We start from the raw sequence: 18,098 nt of genomic DNA on the forward strand, positions 1-18,098 counted from the left end.
ATGTAACGCTACTTGTACAGGAGACAGTAGATATAGATATAGAAATACAGCAGTCAACCCTGTTTTCTGCAGTTCCCATCCACATCAAACCTCATGTCCTCTCTTATAATACACCTGGGAAAGAATCTTTTGACGTGCTTGATCTATCCCTGGAATCTTCTGCAGATGTATCCAGGCATCCAGCATTCACTGCGGCCAAGCAGGACATCTTATCATGTGGCAGGAGGTCATAAACCTTCCACCTCCATGAGGAAAATAATTTCTCTCTGGGGTTGAGAAATGGAGAGTAAGGTGGGGGAAAAATGACACCATCTTGGGATGAGCTGTAAACCACTCTATGACTGGTATGACTGGAATGAGACGCCACATTGTCCTATACAAGTGAAAAATGCCCCTTTTCCTCACCTGGTACAAAATCTTTTGTAGAATAGGTGTAGATTTCAGGGGGATATGCTCCCCTTAATATTTAGAGCATGTGCACCCCCCATTAATAAAAACATGTAGTAGTAAGGGGAGGTCTTTTATTTTGACATAATTTAAGACATTTACACCATAAACTGAAGCAGAAAAGCACAAATTGCTGCATAAAAATTCACCAGAACGGAAGACATTAAGTGTCTGATGATGAAAATGTTCTGTCCCAGGACCCTCAGACCTCCTGTTTCAGATACTGAAAGGAAACCTTTACTCTTGGGAGGTCATCAAATAAGGCATTCAGTGTTGTGCGTCCCACTGACGAGTTTATGCTTTTTTTTTTTTAATGCATTCTGTTTTGTTTATATGACATCTATTGCACGTCTGTCCACCCTGTTTTTTTGGCAGAAGTTTTTCCTTATTGGCTGTTAAGCTTTCTGAGGCTAATTTTGATTTGTAATATTGGACTTTATAGATCAAATTGATATTGAAATTGAATTAAAATTACTATTTGTACAGCCCATTTAAGCACAATGTGTGTATGTGGGCTAGAATAAACTTTGACTTGACTAATCTGTACAGCACTTTGGGTTGCCTTTGGTTATGAAATGTGCTATTAAAATAAATTTGCCCTGCTGTTTAACATTTCTTTTAGATGTAGATGTAGCAGAATTTAGCAAACTGCAGTAGATTGTATAGTTATATTGTGTTATGTTTGGGTTTGAATGTAAATTTGACAGTTTTTTTTACATGTAAGACTGTGCCAAATGGAGTGTAAATACACTGTCAATGGATTTTGAAAGTTGCCATTCAATGCATTTTGTGTCAACGCAAATAAAAGTGACCCACATTAACCTCTGGTGTGCTGACTGTGTGATGAGTTTTGGAAAAAGTCCATATATTCACAAGTCTTATCATGCAGTATCCCTGCAGAAACAACAGGTTACACGTGTCTTAGTCCATTGGGCAGACTTTATGATACATTTTGATCCCCTAAAACATCTTAAATATTTATCATCATGTCTCCTCATACACCTGCCGTTTAGAATTAACTCTCCAGGTTACATTTTAATGGCCTGTCCTTTTCAGAGGGCCTGCTCTGAATAAAAACAAAAACATGTCTTTGGACGGAACTCGCTCACAGCCCTGACAGCAGCAGTCTCCTCCCCCTCAAGTGGATGTGAAGAAGAGCACCCTCCGGTCTGTCTGACATACAGGAAGAACTTGAATAAGTCTCAAAACACACAGCGCTGTCTCCTAAATCGCCACCAGTTTGTCTCTTCTGCACTTCGACTTTTTTTTTCCTCCTTTCACTGAATCGACTTGGTGAAATGTAGAGGCGGAAGAATGAAGGTGAATCTGGGGACTGCTGCTGAACTGGAGGCGCTGTAACGTGTGGATTACTTCACCCGAGGAGAAGAAGCACCAGTCGTGTCTAAATGGAGAAACTGGAACAAATGTGAAAAGGCATATTGAGTAAAACATGTCAGAGCACAGATCCAGCTTTCTTCACATTGGAGACATTGTGTCTCTTTACGCGGAGGGCTCGGTGAATGGCTTCATCAGTACTTTGGGGTATGTTCCTCCTGTGTGCCTCTTTACTTTCTGCTCTCTCACAGGACTCCATATGGATTAAATCCGCATATCTTTACTACTTTCACTTTACATCTGACACCGCTTTATGTTTCTCTTCATCTGTATGCGATCACTTGAAAGTGAAGTGAAAAGTTAAAGTGCGACTTGTGGCCAAGGCCTGTCAGCGCGCAAACTGCAGCTTCTCAGGAAATTCTTCACGTTTACGCAAATGTAACAGGAATGCAAAGCAGCGTGTTACCCAGGTAGACCAGGGCTAATGCTTACCAGCGGGTCTGCTTCAGCTGTGGGCCCCAAACTGGGGTCCGGGGACCCAGAGGGGGGCGTGAGGAGGTGTCAGGGGGGTCCTGAGCAGAATGATGGTGCATCATGTTATCATTCACTTGGAGTTAGAATAAAGAGACATTTACAGATATTTGGATTCTGTCTGTGAGTTTAGTGACCCTACAGATCTTTGGCATTCTCTCCTCTGATAATCCTATATGTCGTCTATATTTTTTTACTTGAGTAAAGGAGTAAAATATTTCTATGTTTAGTGTAAGGTGTTCATGTTGTCTTCCATGTTGTGAAATATACTACAGAGGCCAAGCCTGATTTGGAGTGCTCTGGAGCATCCTTTCAGATTCAGTCATTAGACCGGGGGTAGACAACCTGCAGATCTGAAGCCCCTTCCCAATGGCTTCATGTGGCTTTGACAACAAAATGTAATTATGGAAAACATGGTGCAGTGGTTAGCATTGTCACCTCACAGCAAGAGGGTTCCTGGTTCAAACCCAGGGTGGGCGGTTAGAAGAGTTTGCATGTTCTCCCAGTGTCTGCGTGGGTTTTCACTGGGTGCTCCGGTTTCCTCCCACAGTCCAAACACATGCAAGCCAGGTTATTTGGTAAATTGCCCATAGGTGTGAATGTGAGCGTGAATGATTGTCTGTCTCTATGTGTCAGCCCTGTGATAGTCTGAAAAAAGAGAATTTAATAGTGCGTGAACAGATTTGCTTGTTTTCACTGCCAACACTGCAGAGTTAAAGTTCCAAATAATCCTGAATAGTCCACTGCAGAGTATACACCTAGTGGTAAATCATATTAATGAGTGCTCATTTAGACCTATCAGAGATGTTAATGGGCTAATTTAGACTAAACAGGCTGTGTTGCTTTTATTCAAAGGCTCAGCAGCTCCAGACAAATGTTTTTAAAATTGTTATCAGTTCAAAGTAGTATGGTAAAGTTTGCCAATCCCTGTAGTAGGCTATCACTTTAAACACTGGTTACCAACCAGGGGGACAGAGCCAATTTAATGGGTCGTAAAATAAATCTGAGGGCTCACACGGTAAGTATTGTCAGATCTTTTATCAGTCTTGCTTTTTTGTGAAATACTCTGTCATCTCTTATAATCGCCGACTGGTCATAAACATATTCAGTTAATCATAAAGGTTTGCATCACGCTGCTTCATTTCCACTCCAAAGAGTCTGGGACCTGCTTTAAATATGTCTTAGCTCATACTGTCAGTTGTCAGTCTGATATTTGAGGCTGTGTGTAGGTGTAATGGAAACTGCTTTTCAGTTTGTCATTCTTCACACAGCAATGCAAAAACTGCCACCAGCAGTTTGTCTGCCCGTAGTTCCCCCTGAGCCGAAAGCTTCAGCGCAAGGTGAAATGCCTCGGCGGTTCCAGGTGCACTCTGGCCTCTGAGCCTGCACAACAAGCGAGGAAAGATCGACTGGCTCTGAGGAATGAACGCGCCCCACCCACCTCCTCTCCCTTTTCCTCACTCTGTTTCTCTTTCTCTCTCTTTCCCTTTTCTCCCTTAAGTTCCTCTTACAGACAGAAACGTCACGACAGCTGGAATATGCTCTATGTGAAAGCCTCTTCTTTAAAGCCCTGTGCTGTGGAGGATCAAAGCAATCACAGATCTTGGAGCAAACGTCAGCTAAAACATGTTAGCACCTTGACTTACAACCTGTTTGTGTTCCCTGCCTCACTATCTGCAGCAGTGCACACAACCAACCTGAATTCTTTTGCTGCAAAGCTCAAATGTAAAGCCCTGTGCCAATGCAAATGTAAGCAGCAGCCGCCGCAGCAGTAGCACACACAGGGGCTGTAAATTTCGAAAAGCAAAAGTGCACAGCGGCGATTGTTCACAGCTCTTGTTGTTGTGAAGCAAAGCAGTGGAACTCTTATCAGCGATTCAATAACTCATGTAGTTTGACAGAAGCACTGAACATTTTATCAAAGGCTGGCTGTGTTGTGCCAGAGCTCACCAAGGCCCGGAGAGAAAGAGCGACAGACCCTGCAGGAACCTCCCTGAGCCACAGCCCCTGTGAGCACGATGTAACCTCGGCTACACAAGGCTGCTCATGCCCTTGTTTGCTTTGGATAACATAAAATCCTCACACACCTTACATTGCAAACACTCCCTGATCCAGATCCATTAGTGACCTTGACTCCTCGGATTTTGGGCCTTGACACATTTTTAATTATTAGAACAGTTCATTGTGGAGATCCATAATAATCCTCTTACTTGAGTCATATGTATTGGGGTTATCTAAGTGTTTTTGTATGTAATTGTTTTCCTATTGATTTATGTGTTCCACACAAAGGGAAATAATGACATGATACATTTACTGAGGAAGCGTGTGACGCAATTAAATTACTGTGCAGCTTTATCAGCACGTTGGAACATGCAATAACAGGCACTGGTTATAAAATCTTTTCCTTTTTTTAAGGATGAGTCATTCCTCTGTTGCCTTTACTTTTTCCTATAGAAAAGACTGAGCAGAACAAACTTATCAAACCTGCTGCTCTGCATTTTCATGCTGTATTTTCTCTGCGTTGTTGTCTCAATACGCTCAAGACAAGCAAAGCAGCTAAAATTAGCTACTCTGTGTCCAGCCTGGTATCACTGGTTCATGTTTAACCCAGTTAGAGAGCAAACTCTCGCACTGGCTGGGAGAGTCAGGCACCGTCAAAGCCTCTCTGTTTGAACTACGGCCCCGCTCTCTGCGGACTTACGGTTACTTATTTATGAGCTAGAGGGACTTTTCCAGCGAACCTTCCTGTTTAGCCATTTAGCACTTGATTCTGCTTCCTGTTGGGCTCTATTGTGTCTCATTTAGATGTAACTGTGATATGGAGCCGGAGGAAATAATACACGGCCTGTGGATTGACACTGATCAAGAACCGTGGCATAAATAGGAAATGGCTCAGCTCACTTAGGCAGGGCTGCCAGCTTTGTATGAATTGGAGGAATTGTGCATTGCATTATGTTTCTCCTCAGTGGACGGGATGAATGGATGTGCTTGTGCAACTCGGCCTGTGGTGCAAATGGGATTAAGGGAATGGGATGATACAGAGTCTTTGATATAGCTGGTGTTAGAGAGTTTATTCCAGCAGGTTGAAGTCAGGGCTGGGCAGTATATCAATATTTGATATCCTGATATGACACTGGATGTTGTCATAGATTTTAGACTTTATAATAACATAGGCGCATTACAATAAGTCAACCCTACAATATTGTCAAAATATCAGACATCAGGGTATTTGGTCAAATGTTTCATGATATTTGATTTTCTCCATATCACCCAGCCCTTCTTTGAAATTACAACATATCTCTGGTATAAAGTCATATATGACTGTAAAACTGCAAACAACCTACAAACTCTGTGTGTCCTGAACTGCACACAAGAAAACCTCCTCAAACACTGTGACCCTCGCCCTTAGAGAACTTTTTTTAATGCATGAAATAAACCTAGCTCTCAACTGAAGAACACTTTTACACCAGATTATCTCACATTTGGTTCATCATATTGAGCCTGGTCTTGATTTTAGTTACTCCAGGACTAAGCTTGTGAAGATTCTCCATCATCCAGGTCATGGTAATCTTAATTGCTATATTGTAGTTCACTTCTGGATTGAAGAAACCTCTTGGATGACAGACGAAACATCTTCAAGAAACTCAAGCAAGTCCAGTTGCCTACGATATAGCACTTAAGAACTCCAGGACTAAGTGAAGTCTTAAATAACACTTTAAAACCAGGTGTAACTTCAGATTTGTGGATTAAGTTTGTTTAAAACATCACCAGTCTAGTTCAAGAATTTAGTTCAATACTTTCTCTCATGTGCAGAAAAGTTTATTTAACGACTGCAGCCAGACCTGTATTTGAGTCACAAGACAGAAAGATACCCCCATTCCCCTCCTCCCTCAGGCCCCCAGTGACTTTGATGTTTTAGGTATTCTTTTGGTAAACCTGTTCTTTCTTCCGTCTTGGTTGTTTTGCCTGCTTTCGCTCCTCCAAATTCACTAAATAATGGACTGTCTGCCATTCCAGCTTTTGTAAGCACCCTCACCCTCAGTGCTGCTAGGTGGCTGAAATTGAACTTTGTTAAGGCTGTAGTTGGTAACTTATAAAAAAAATGACTTTTGTCATATTGCTGAAACAGCTAAACAGTACACTAAAATATGTTCCTGAAAACATTTAAGGGAAATGGCCACTTTAGAATGAAAATACAGACAGTAGGGACGTTGGTGGCTTAGTGGGTAAAGCAGGCGCCCCATGTATAAGGCTGTTGCCGCAGTGGCCCGGGTTCGAGTCCAGCCTGTGGCCCTTCGCTGCATGTCATCCCCTCGCTCTCTCCCTCTTTCACACTTACCTGTCCTGTCCATTAAAGGCAAAATGCCCCAAAAAATATCTTTAAAAAAAAGAAAATACAGACAGTACTTACTGACCCTCATGCCGACAAGAAGTCCAGTGTAGTTTTTTAATCCACAAAACTCGTTCGGGGTATCGGAGGATAACGGAATAACAGCTACATGGAACCCACATTTTGAAAATGTGATAAAACTCAGCTAATGCATTTCAAAAACGTCACAACGGCTCGTCCAAGTGCCAAGCTGGTCTCGCGTGAGTTGCCATGTAAACACAGCAAACCTGCAGGGCAGGCTAACTGACCACGGTGAGAAATAATGCTATAAAAGTGGAGTAATTTACGTCTTTTCAAGTCAATTTTGCATGCCGCAGCTTCAGGGCGCTTGGATTACAACAGACAAGCTGTTCTGACGTTTTTTTGAAATGCATTAGCAGAGTTTTATTACATTTTCAAAATGTGGATTCCATGCACTTCAAGTGTAGCTATTATTCCGGCTAGCTGTTATCCTCCGATACCCTGAATGAGTTTTGTAGATTAAAAATCTACAATGGACTTCTTGTTGGCATGAAGGTGAGTAAGTACTGTCTGTATTTTCATTCTAAAGTGGCCACTTCCTTTAAGGCGAGAAATAGGCAATGCAGTAACAGAATCTTGATTCATATTTGATTAACGCTGCCAAGTCTGACCACAAGCCATGATTGACATCTGCGTTAGAGACTCCTCGGCTCTGGTTGGGTGTTTTCAGTAAACTGTGGTTGATTGTGGCAAATGCCATCAGAGGCAGTAGGAAGAGGAGGAGGAGGGACTTTTATCAGTGATTATCTATCTCATATACTATTTTCAGAATATAGTGACAGTTTCAGCAAATATGACGCAAAGTTGCCAACTGTAGCTTTAACTTGTTGTTTTTGCAGGAACCCATTTTAAGCCAGGGTTCAAAATTGTAAAGACCTACTCCTTTGAACCATCCAATGACAAGACAAACTTCATGTCGTCAGATATTACTCATCTTCACCTGTCCCACTGATGCATAATGTGATGTGACAGATGAATACATGCTTTCATGAATGTGGTAAATTAGTCTATTTAAATGAATACTAACCATGTGCACACAGCGTTTACGTAATGCTCTTGTGCAACGTTATTTCATGCCTGTCAGCTAGTCTAGATATCTGTCATCAGCTTCACAAGTCTAACTGACTGCCTGATAAATGTGTGTATTACAATAACCCACTGTGCATCACTAATCCTGTCAATGACACATCTCTCACGTGTGAAATAGTAAGTAACTAGCAAATAAAAAGTTAGGATGTGGGAAACACGGCAGTTATCGACTGGATGACACCCCTCGAATGTTGTCTAATCAACCCTGCGCAGAAACCACATGGTTTCCTCTGGTGGCAGCAGCCCATTGCAGTCGATGCATGCTTTAGTAACCAAGAGTAGAGTTTGCACTTACTGAGAAGCTCCAGTATAATGTTCACTCTCAAAGCATCATTGTACACACCACATTGATGTCTGGTTTTGTTACATGTAATTAGATATTCTTTCCATGCATCCATGTAAAGCTGCAGAAACCTGGTTGTCATTCTACCCCGGTTCATCTATCTCAATACAAAGTAGACTGAGCAGATCCCCCCTGTTGGGCTGGAAAGTGGAGATCAAAGTGATGTTAAATTAGATGAGCTCCATCCATAAATGTTCAGAGCATCAATCCAGGTACTGGGAGAGCTCTCAGGAGATGGGTGTGATGGTGAACAGAGCCGTCAGTCTTTCTTGTGTTGCCAGCTGAGCTTTTCATCCTGCAGGTGGCCAATCCGCTGTAGAGCCAGTGTGGTTTTGAACTGAATATTCAAATGATGGGTTATAATAGCAGGCTCTTCTTTGCAGATTTGCATTTGACTGGGATCACACTTAGGCTACAGTGTGGAACTGTTGTTTTTAAGGCGAGTGATTTGCTGGTCAATTTGCATAAAGGTTAAAGTTTGAAGAAATGATGGTGATTTTGTCCTCCTCTCTGCAGGCTTGTCGATGACAGGTGTGTCGTCCAGCCTGATGCTGGCGACCTGGCCAACCCGCCCAAAAAGTTCAGAGGTATGTGGGAATATAGTCGCACCAGTTCGTGTTTACATACACAAACACACACACACACACACACACACACACACACACACAGGCTGACCAGATCCTTTGCGCTCTGTGTTGTTTAAAACAACATTGTGGTTTTAGAGGAGCTTGTATGTGTTTAAGTGACTCCACAGGCCGCTGGTGGGTAAGTAAACATTAACCTCAAAAATGCTGTCTCACCACATAAAGACCCTGCAGTGGCACTTAACCAGACTCACAGAGAATGACTCCTGTGTGCTCTTCCTCTGCAGATTGCCTCTTCAAGGTGTGTCCCATGAACAGATACTCGGCCCAGAAGCAATTCTGGAAGGCCAAACAAGGAAAACAAGGGAACAACAACACACAGGGAGACCTGTTTAAGAAGTTACAGGTAGAGCCTCTATTTAAAGATCACTATCTGCATCTAGATCTCTATTGTCATTTGCGTGACAGAGCTTTAGTAAATCTCTGTCTCGTCACTCAGGATGCGGCGGAACTGGAGCAGAAGCAGAACGAGTCTGAGAACAAGAAGCTGCTCGGAGAAGTTGTGAAATACAGTAATGTCATCCAGGTACAGCCCGTCTCTTCAGCAAACACCTGCGGCGTCGGATTGTCCTCACACGAGAGCTTTGTTTTGGTTTCCTTGTTTACAAAGGCTGTGTTACTGTAACTCAACCCCCCGATACCTCAGGCAATTTTGTAAAAGTCCTCAATGGTGGTATTTGGTTTTACTCATTGATTGACTCTTGTTTTGAGGGTGAATTGAGAAAAGCCACAACATATTTAACTGCTATTAAAAAAACTGCTCAAGGCAGTCTCCACTGATCGTTTAGTAAAAAGGCCTTTTTCAATGAGCAGTTTATTAGAGCTGACTTAGAACACTGATATAATTTAGCCCCTGTTTGTTAAATGGAATAGGAAATGTGCTGGATAGTTTATTTTCTCTTACTTTTGTACAGCCGTAGAAAGTAACTAAGTACGTTAACTTGGTACTCTAAAATAGGATACTTTATCACAGTTCACCCCAAAATAAAATTACATATTTTCCCCTTACCTGTAGTGCTATTTATCAATCTAGATTGTTTTGGTGTTAGTTGCCGAATGTCCTCTCTCAAATATAATGGAATCAGAAGTTACTCAGCTTGTGGTGCTGAAAGCCCCACAAACTACATTTGAAAAACTCCACAGTAATGTCTCTTTCCAGAAATTATGACCCAGTTACTCAAAATAATCAACAGACCTTGTGAACAGTTTCATGTAGGACCTTTTTTCTACTGTAAATAGCTGTATCACTGTGCAGAAGGAAGTGTGCATCCACTCAATGATGGGAGGATTGTGCTTATGACAGCACGAGATGTAGCTATTAATGGCATCCTCCTCAGCTGGGCTCTTAACGTCAGCTAGCTCAGAGGTGCTAGGTGAGCTAGCAGTAGCAGCACACTTCCTTCTGCACTGTTATACAGTTGGCAGTTGTAGTTGAGTAATATTTGAGAGAAGGCAGACATCTCTATGGCTGATATCTCCAACACTCGGCAACTCACACCCAAACAATCTAGACTGATAAACAGCCCTACAGGTAAGAGGAAAAATATGTATTTTTGATTTAGGGCTGAACCGTCCCTTTAACCTTTGGACCATTGGTTGGAAAAAAACATGCATTGTGAAGGTGTCACTTTGGGCTCCAGGTAACTGTGATAGGAATTTTCTGAAATTTTAAAAACCAAACAGTCAATTATTCGAGTGAGATAATCAAGAGATGAATTGATAATTAAAACTGGAAGGGCATTTGAAGAGCGCAGACCTCTGCCAAGGCCAAATGCCTCACACTGTTAATGAAAGTGAAAATTAATTTGTGCATCCACCCTGTAATTTGGATCCACTCCAAAATTTAGTGGGTTATTCCTTGGCCCATGCTGTGACCTTCCCCCAAGTTTCATGGAAATTGGGCCAGTAGGTTTTCCATAATCCTGCTGACAAACAGCACCGAAAACATGACCTCCTAGCGGAGGTAATAATCAAATTATTTAATATTTAATATAAATATGATAGTCTAACACAGTGGTTCCCAACTGGTGGGTCGCGGTCCAAAAGTGGGTTGAGGATCCACTCTGAATGGACCACAAGTGACTCACAGACATGTCAAGCTTGTCAAGAACACAGTTTATTTTTACGCACAGTGAATTTTCGGCAAAGAGTTTTTATTCTGAAGTGTTATTTCCTGCTGCAGTGTGACTTAAAAATGGACAGCTATTTAACAGAGACGGCAAACTAGCTCAAGAACATGGCCAAGCACAAGTATGACGCTGAATGTATTAAACTGTGTGGACCTTGAACTAATGACTAAGGAGAAATTGAACTGTGACTGTTTGACCAGTTGGGAACCACTGGTCTAACAGTCACAGAGGCATTTTCTGCATTTTTTCTGCACCTTTTATACACCAACTAAATTTTCCTACACTTGCATACTTTTACTAGAGTAAAACTTAAAATGTAAGACTTTTACTCTTAATCAAGTATTTTTTATAGTGTGGTATGAGTACCCCTGGTTAAGGATCTCAATACTTGCTCCACCACTGTGCTCATAGTATCCAAACACTCTGACTCTTCTGTCTCAGCTCCTGCACATTAAGAGTAACAAGTACCTGACGGTGAACAAGCGTCTCCCTGCTTTGCTTGAGAAGAATGCCATGCGGGTTTCTTTGGACCCGGCCGGGAACGAGGGCTCCTGGTTCTACATTCAGCCCTTCTGGAAGCTCCGCAGCGAAGGAGATAATGTAGGTCTCACTCCACATTTCTATGGACACAAAGCACTGTACAAAAACGTGTCATTGCTCTCTGTTACGAGTACAGCAGATGTCCGACTTTGTCATCTGTCAGTTCATTGTTCGCCGTGTCCCAGTAACCTTTCTGATTTTGTCCTTCCCCCTTTGGCTTTAGCATCCTATGGTTAAAGGTATTGCTCTTGATTGTGCATGGTGTTTGTGCATTATTGGGTCAGACACAGAGTATGATGTAAAAAGCATGGATACACCAGCCTTTCCGTTGCATGTTAGTCTTTTAGGTTGAGCTTTTAAAGCATCCAGCCGGTTGTTATCTTCTATCTACTGTTTGTCACTGATGCTGCATTGTATTTAAAATGTTTTTACATATTCCAGCGCAGCATTGGAATAAGTGTGATGAGCCACCCGTTACTGGAGCCACTGTGTGCTTGTGTGTGGCTGGATAACATGAGATACTGTTTACAGTCTGTTAGATTGGGTTAGAGAGCATGTATTGTGCAAGCGATGATACAATGACAGGCAGTGTACTTTCCAGTCACCATACCTCTGTATGCTGCATTCATGTCCACTCACCACGGTATGAATAAACTTGTTTGCTGTGAACAGCTCATGTGAGGCGGCCTGTTGCTGATGCACATAGCACCCTTTTCCTTAAATAAGGGGATGTTTGCAGACTTTAGACGAGCCCCTTGCATGGACACTCTTACTTCCTGTTTAATCCATTTGAACACGTCTGGAAGTTTATCACCCTGTGTCTTCACCTGTGCTGGGACGTGACTGTCTCTAATTGGGTTCAAGGTGGTGGTCGGAGACAAGGTGGTGCTGATGCCAGTGAACGCAGGGCAGCCTCTTCATGCCAGTAACATCGAGCTGCTGGACAACCCTGGCTGCAAAGAGGTGGGACTAATTAATCCGTATTGTTTTTATCAGTGCTGAAACACGTGGCTGTTCTCAGATACCTGTCCTGTAGCTTGTCTTCAAGCTTTAGTTTATCTAATAGTCTTTAATGAAATACTGTATCATCTTAGTCCTTTTAAAACTGCATTTTTGAAGGATTTTAAAGACTATATGTGGCTTGTGTATGATAAGAATCATAATTTGGTGTTGTGTGTGCCCCTTCCTCTCTGACTCTCTTGCTCCACGCTGCAGGTTAATGCTGTTAACTGTAACACCAGCTGGAAGGTCACCTTGTTCATGAAGTTTAGCGACTACAGGGAAGATGTGCTGAAGGGGGTATGTTGTGTGACCACTTTTAGGTCTGTTTTTTTTTTTTTCTTCTTCTTTTTTAAAAGACGCCACAGAGTAAACTAATTTATTTAGACACTCATAAAGTGACCTGCTGGCCATCGTCATCATCATCTCTTTTATTATTTTACTTTTTCTGTGGATTAAACACAAAAACGTTATTATTGTAGCCTGAACTGTAAAGCAGGGGTCTTTAACATTTTTCAGGCCAGGGACCCCTTAGCTGAAAAAGAGCTACTACATATATTGTATAAAACTGAGTTGCACTTTAGGTAATTCTCCAAATATTTCCAGGTCTTCTCTTGTCTGTGCTTGCCTGTTTCTACTGTCACCAGCGCTTGTAGCATAATTAGGTGTGTTAGCCTCACCCTCTGTATTTCAGCTGGTCGTTTCTGAGGTGGACAGTGTGTCAGAGTCTCTTGCTCACAAAGTTACAAAACAATTCATTGTGGCTCACAGCAGTGTCCTTATACTTGACGTAATATTACAGCTAATTGGCCAGTATGTGAATATATGAAAATATGAACATAATTGCATAAGGATTCATGGGTAACAGCTAGTCATTAATGTTATGTAAATAGGTTTTGAATAGGGCGATTTATTTTCACTAATAGTATGTTGGATTCAGGCTGTAAAGGAGTTGATTATCAATTATTTACATATACAATAAACCTGAAAAAAAGATAATTAATTAGTGAAACTAGCAGAAATTAAATATTCAAGTTGTCCCAGGGCCAAGGTCTGCAAGTCTTCAAGTCGTTCAGCCACTGTGTGTTTAATGACTCTGTCACAGGAGATCATTCATTTGATTTTAGACCTGCCTCCTCAGTGCATCTATTTCTCACAACTGCATGTAGTTTGCATGACCTCAGAGCAAACAGCACGCACTTATCTTGCAGCAGTATCATGTTCTGTTTGCGTCCTCTGTCAGGGAGATGTGGTGAGGCTGTTCCACGCCGAGCAGGAGAAGTTTCTGACCTGTGACGAGTACAAGAAGCAGCAGCACGTCTTTCTCAGGACCACACTGCGACAGTCTGCCACCTCCGCCACCAGCTCCAAGGCTCTCTGGGAGATCGAGGTGAAACACAAACAGGAAATAACAACGTGTTGCTTTAATTTTAGGCACATCATTGATGCTGATTCAGTAGAATCATTGTTTTTAGAAAGAAGTTGTGTTCATTTATCATGTTCTGGGGACTTTTTGGTCTGAGTGCAATTTGTAGACATAATGAAATTGAAAAATATGTGTTGCCCCTTTAATAACAACCAGCCATACATCAACAAAATAAAGGACTCTGCTAAAGCGAGTTGAATCATAAGCTTTGCGCAGCTCAGTTTAACCAAACATAAACATTCAGACCATAATTTCCCCTTCAATGACACATACTGTCTGCCTGTCTGCCACTTTAACCTTTTAGCTCTTTGTGATCCACTGTCTATTGTACTAGATGTTCCTCTTTATCAGCCTGCGCTAAGTCGAAGTTCCTGTTGTCCCTCTGCCTTTTGTGCCAGAAGTGCTTATGTTACCATATCAGTTGTTGACATGTTGTTGCGCCAGTATGACAAACACAAATTCCTGTTGCACTTGGCACATAGGGTGACACTCATTCTGACTCACTCTGACTCTGCAGTGACAGGCTAAACTGCAACTCATTTGGTGTGTGAAATATTCTCACTTTCAATAACCACTCCAAATAAAATAAGTCATCCTCCGGCTGCCTTTGAATCAGTCCTATCCCACGAGGAGTGGTGCTGTCTGCTAAACAAAACCAGACAATAAATGAGCAGCGTTGTACAGTAATATCCATACAGACATAAACTGAACACTGTGAACAATGTTGAGAAAGTCCCTCTGCACTGTATCAGACCAGCTGGAGGCAAGCACAAACTGACACTTAAACACGTACTTGCAGGAGACAGAAAACATCCTAAACGATGGACAGAAACTGATGTTGTGTTTCTATGCCAGGTTGTGCACTATGACCCCTGTAGAGGCGGAGCCGGCCAGTGGAACAGTCTCTTCCGCTTCAAGCACCTGGCGACTGGGAATTACCTCGCAGCTGAGGTGAGTTTGACTTCTAACCCTTTGTCATTCAAGATTCAAGATTACTTTGTCCCTAATGGAATCTGTCTTGGATGTAAAGTCTGCCACATAAAAATACACACATAGTACACCCTCTTGTCCGGAGTTTAGGAGATTCACTGATAGGATGAAAGAGTTTTTATGCATATTCAGGTATCTCCTCCTGTATTTAATTGGAACTCTATAGCGTCAACCTGATGGGTGCAGTACGTACTCTGAATACAGGGTACGGGAGGGGTCTGCCATCATTGGTGTAGAATCGTACCTGTCTCATTTTGTGCATTCTGCTGTTGGAATATAATTTGTTCCATTTCTCGAATTAGTCTCTGGCTGTAAAAGTTAAATTCTCCATTTGATGAATCTGCTCTATTGTTGCTATCCATGAATTCAGTTTGGGTATTACTGGACTTTTCTACATCCTTGACACCTGCTTCATGGCTTCCACACACTTCATTCTGATGTATCTGTCCACATGATTTAACTCCAAGTATGTTTTCTATCTGTAAGGGTTCTTTAAAATCAGGTATGAATTGTATTGTTTTCTTAACCTCGTCCCAAAAGGGCGTTAAGACTGGGCAGAGGAAAGAGTTATGAGTATAGGTTGCTGTTAGTTCTCCACTTCCTCTCCAGCAGTTAGTTCTCGCTTAGGGGTAGTATGTCCCATATTTATTCGGGGATAGAAAATATCTCAAGCAAACTCTCTCCAATATTTGGAATGTGTGATATTAAATTTTTCTCCTACCCCCATCACTTTCATTGCTGCATGGACTTTGTGATTTTACCTGAAATCACCTTCAAGCCTTTGTAATGCCTCCATCTAATTTTGTAGCTGTGAATCATTGTGTTTAATTCCTCAGTACTTTTGGAAAGTATCTTTTGTCTGCATCACATTTTTTCCACACTGACAGCATCTACTTTGCAGTGTCTGAATAAGCACAGTTGAAGGGGATTGTAGGTGATGTGCTGTAGGTGGCAGTATTCCCACTGATATGGCCACTATCACCCATCTGCTGTTGAACAGTATGCATTTTAGGGTGATGGGGATGATATTGACAGGATTATCATCAGATTGTTTTTTATATTTTAGGTGACTGACTGTCAGTTTCTCCGCAGGTGAACCCTGAATTCAAAGACAACACGGTGGAGCCCAAAGGAGAGGTGAGTCAGTCAAACAAGCACATTTAGCTGCAGAGTCACATACAGCTCAGACCTCAGGCTGGCTGTGACCAAGAGGTTACTCTAAGGTAACATTTTAAAAGAACATGAGAGCAATTACAATGAGTGCCTTTACATGGACATGAATAACAGTTTTGATTTGGCTTTTGGAGCATCACGTTTATGTGTGTTTGAGCATGTAAACCTTATATCCTGTCTATGAGAAACCCAAATATGCTAGCTGGAGTACTCCAAAGACACTGGGAAAATGAAAACCCGATTTCTTTGTGCTCAGGCTAACACCATATTCCGAAAATGATCATAACCTCAGCCTCATAAATTATTCATGTCCATGTAATTGCACTCCCTGTTTAAACGGCAACAGCGATCATCTCAGCAGTTACATCTTGTCTGTCCAACTTTGGGCCCTTCTCTGTCTCCTTATCCTTTGGTTATGCAATACCGCCGGTTCTCTTACACTCACACACAAAGTCTGAATCTATATCTAGACATTTCTTTCAGCTCTCAGCTACCTTGCACATTTGTATTCTGGCAGAGTGAGGAACACGCACACAAACTCTCTCAGCCTCACACACTTTCTCATGCACATGCTGAATTTCAGACACACAGGGGGCTCCTTACATAACGTCTGGGTGTGGGGGTGCCCTGCGAGAGGGGATGGAGGGGAGGCAGACGTGCTGTCTGCTCTGCTCCACTCGCCTGTGCTAAGCTGGTGGGGTGAGTCACCAGCAGAGGGGGGGGGTTGGTGTGGGAGAAGGAGGAGGGGGAGAGGAGTGGGAGGATAGAGAAGCTGAGGCGTGGAAGCAGCTCTGGGGAGCTTCCCATTGACATGCAGAGAACAGTGGGAGAAATTAACCCTCGCCATTATGTGCTGCAACTGCACAGCGCAGACTGTACCAGCCTACGTACCGCAGTGTCTAACACACCACACAGAGAAGTCATGGCTCTATGGCTACATCTCTGTGTAATTTGATACCTCATTAGAGTAAGAAGCTGTGACAGTATAGTTTGGCTCACATCCGTCCACCCTTAATTATAGATTTTATCAACAGTTTTGCTCACTTATCAATATTTATGTGAGTGTGTGTGGAAAGATATGGCAGCTTGACACAAAACATGTCTGAGATCAGCCTCGCATAGACCCACTAATACTCAACATTACGATTCAATGAATTTATATGATTTTTTTTTTTTGATTTTTTTTTTTTTTTTTTTTTTAAGAATATAGCAAGACATATATATGATATGTGTGAAATAGAAAGTGTGTGAGTGCAGTTTAAAATTGTGTCCCAGTGCTGCTGGACGTGAAGGTCAGAGAAGGTGTTGTCCTGCTGTGTGCCCTGCTGTGGGCACTGGGCACTTAACTATTTGTCAGCCTGTGGACATAGAAATAACTGAGTAGGTTATTGATTGACTTGACTTATCGATTGATTGACTAATTGTATCAACATTTTGAGTTTTGTGATGGCTAGTAAACAGAATAGGCAGTTTGAGGCAGGTCAGATGCTTGTTTGGTACAGACCCCAGCATAAATCATATTATTATCATTTTTATATTCCTGAAATCAAAACTCATATCATAGTGTCTCTCAAAAAATGTTTACAGTATGATTTTTTTGCACTCCTGCAGCCCTAATTTGGACTGCACATAGAAAGGACATGTACTGTTTAAAATTTGTAGAGACAAGATAAAATCCACAGTCTGAGTACTGATAAGCGATCTCACTGTCTGTGCTGTAAAACTTTTACACTGCAGACATTAATTTCTACTTCCTCTCTGTGTGTGTGCGTGTTTGTGTGCTGCAGAATGAGACAGATACTTTGTTCTCCAAGAGGAAGCATCAAGCGGCAGAGAAGATTGCTTTCACGCTGGTTTCTGTTCCCCATGGGAATGACATTGCCTCTCTGTTTGAGCTGGACGCCACCACTCTGCAGCGGGCCGACTGTCTCGTGCCCAGGTCAGTCGCTCGCAGGGGGGCAACAGTCACAACAACAAGTTACATCTGCTTCAGTGTTATCCACAGGGGGCATTTTGCACCAGAGTTCACAGCGCAGAGCAC

General features: G+C 42.2%; 1 protein-coding gene across 2 annotated transcripts in view; it reads left to right on the forward strand.

Moving 5' to 3' along the window:
- Positions 1-1,590: 1,590 nt before the first annotated feature.
- itpr2 (inositol 1,4,5-trisphosphate receptor, type 2) overlaps positions 1,591-18,098 on the forward strand; it is an 80,889-nt gene continuing 64,381 nt past the window's right edge. For both annotated transcript variants that reach the window (XM_033634213.2, XM_033634214.2), the window contains exons 1-11: positions 1,591-1,989; positions 8,673-8,743; positions 9,028-9,146; positions 9,240-9,326; positions 11,371-11,529; positions 12,334-12,432; positions 12,685-12,768; positions 13,712-13,858; positions 14,750-14,845; positions 15,977-16,021; positions 17,845-17,996. In XM_033634213.2, the coding sequence (XP_033490104.1) occupies positions 1,898-1,989; positions 8,673-8,743; positions 9,028-9,146; positions 9,240-9,326; positions 11,371-11,529; positions 12,334-12,432; positions 12,685-12,768; positions 13,712-13,858; positions 14,750-14,845; positions 15,977-16,021; positions 17,845-17,996 (1,151 nt within the window). In that variant the 5' untranslated portion in view covers positions 1,591-1,897. The remainder of the gene's footprint in view (positions 1,990-8,672; positions 8,744-9,027; positions 9,147-9,239; positions 9,327-11,370; positions 11,530-12,333; positions 12,433-12,684; positions 12,769-13,711; positions 13,859-14,749; positions 14,846-15,976; positions 16,022-17,844; positions 17,997-18,098) is intronic.

This window comes from Epinephelus lanceolatus, chromosome 5 (assembly GCF_041903045.1).
Source record: "Epinephelus lanceolatus isolate andai-2023 chromosome 5, ASM4190304v1, whole genome shotgun sequence".
Taxonomy (NCBI): domain Eukaryota; kingdom Metazoa; phylum Chordata; class Actinopteri; order Perciformes; family Serranidae; genus Epinephelus; species Epinephelus lanceolatus.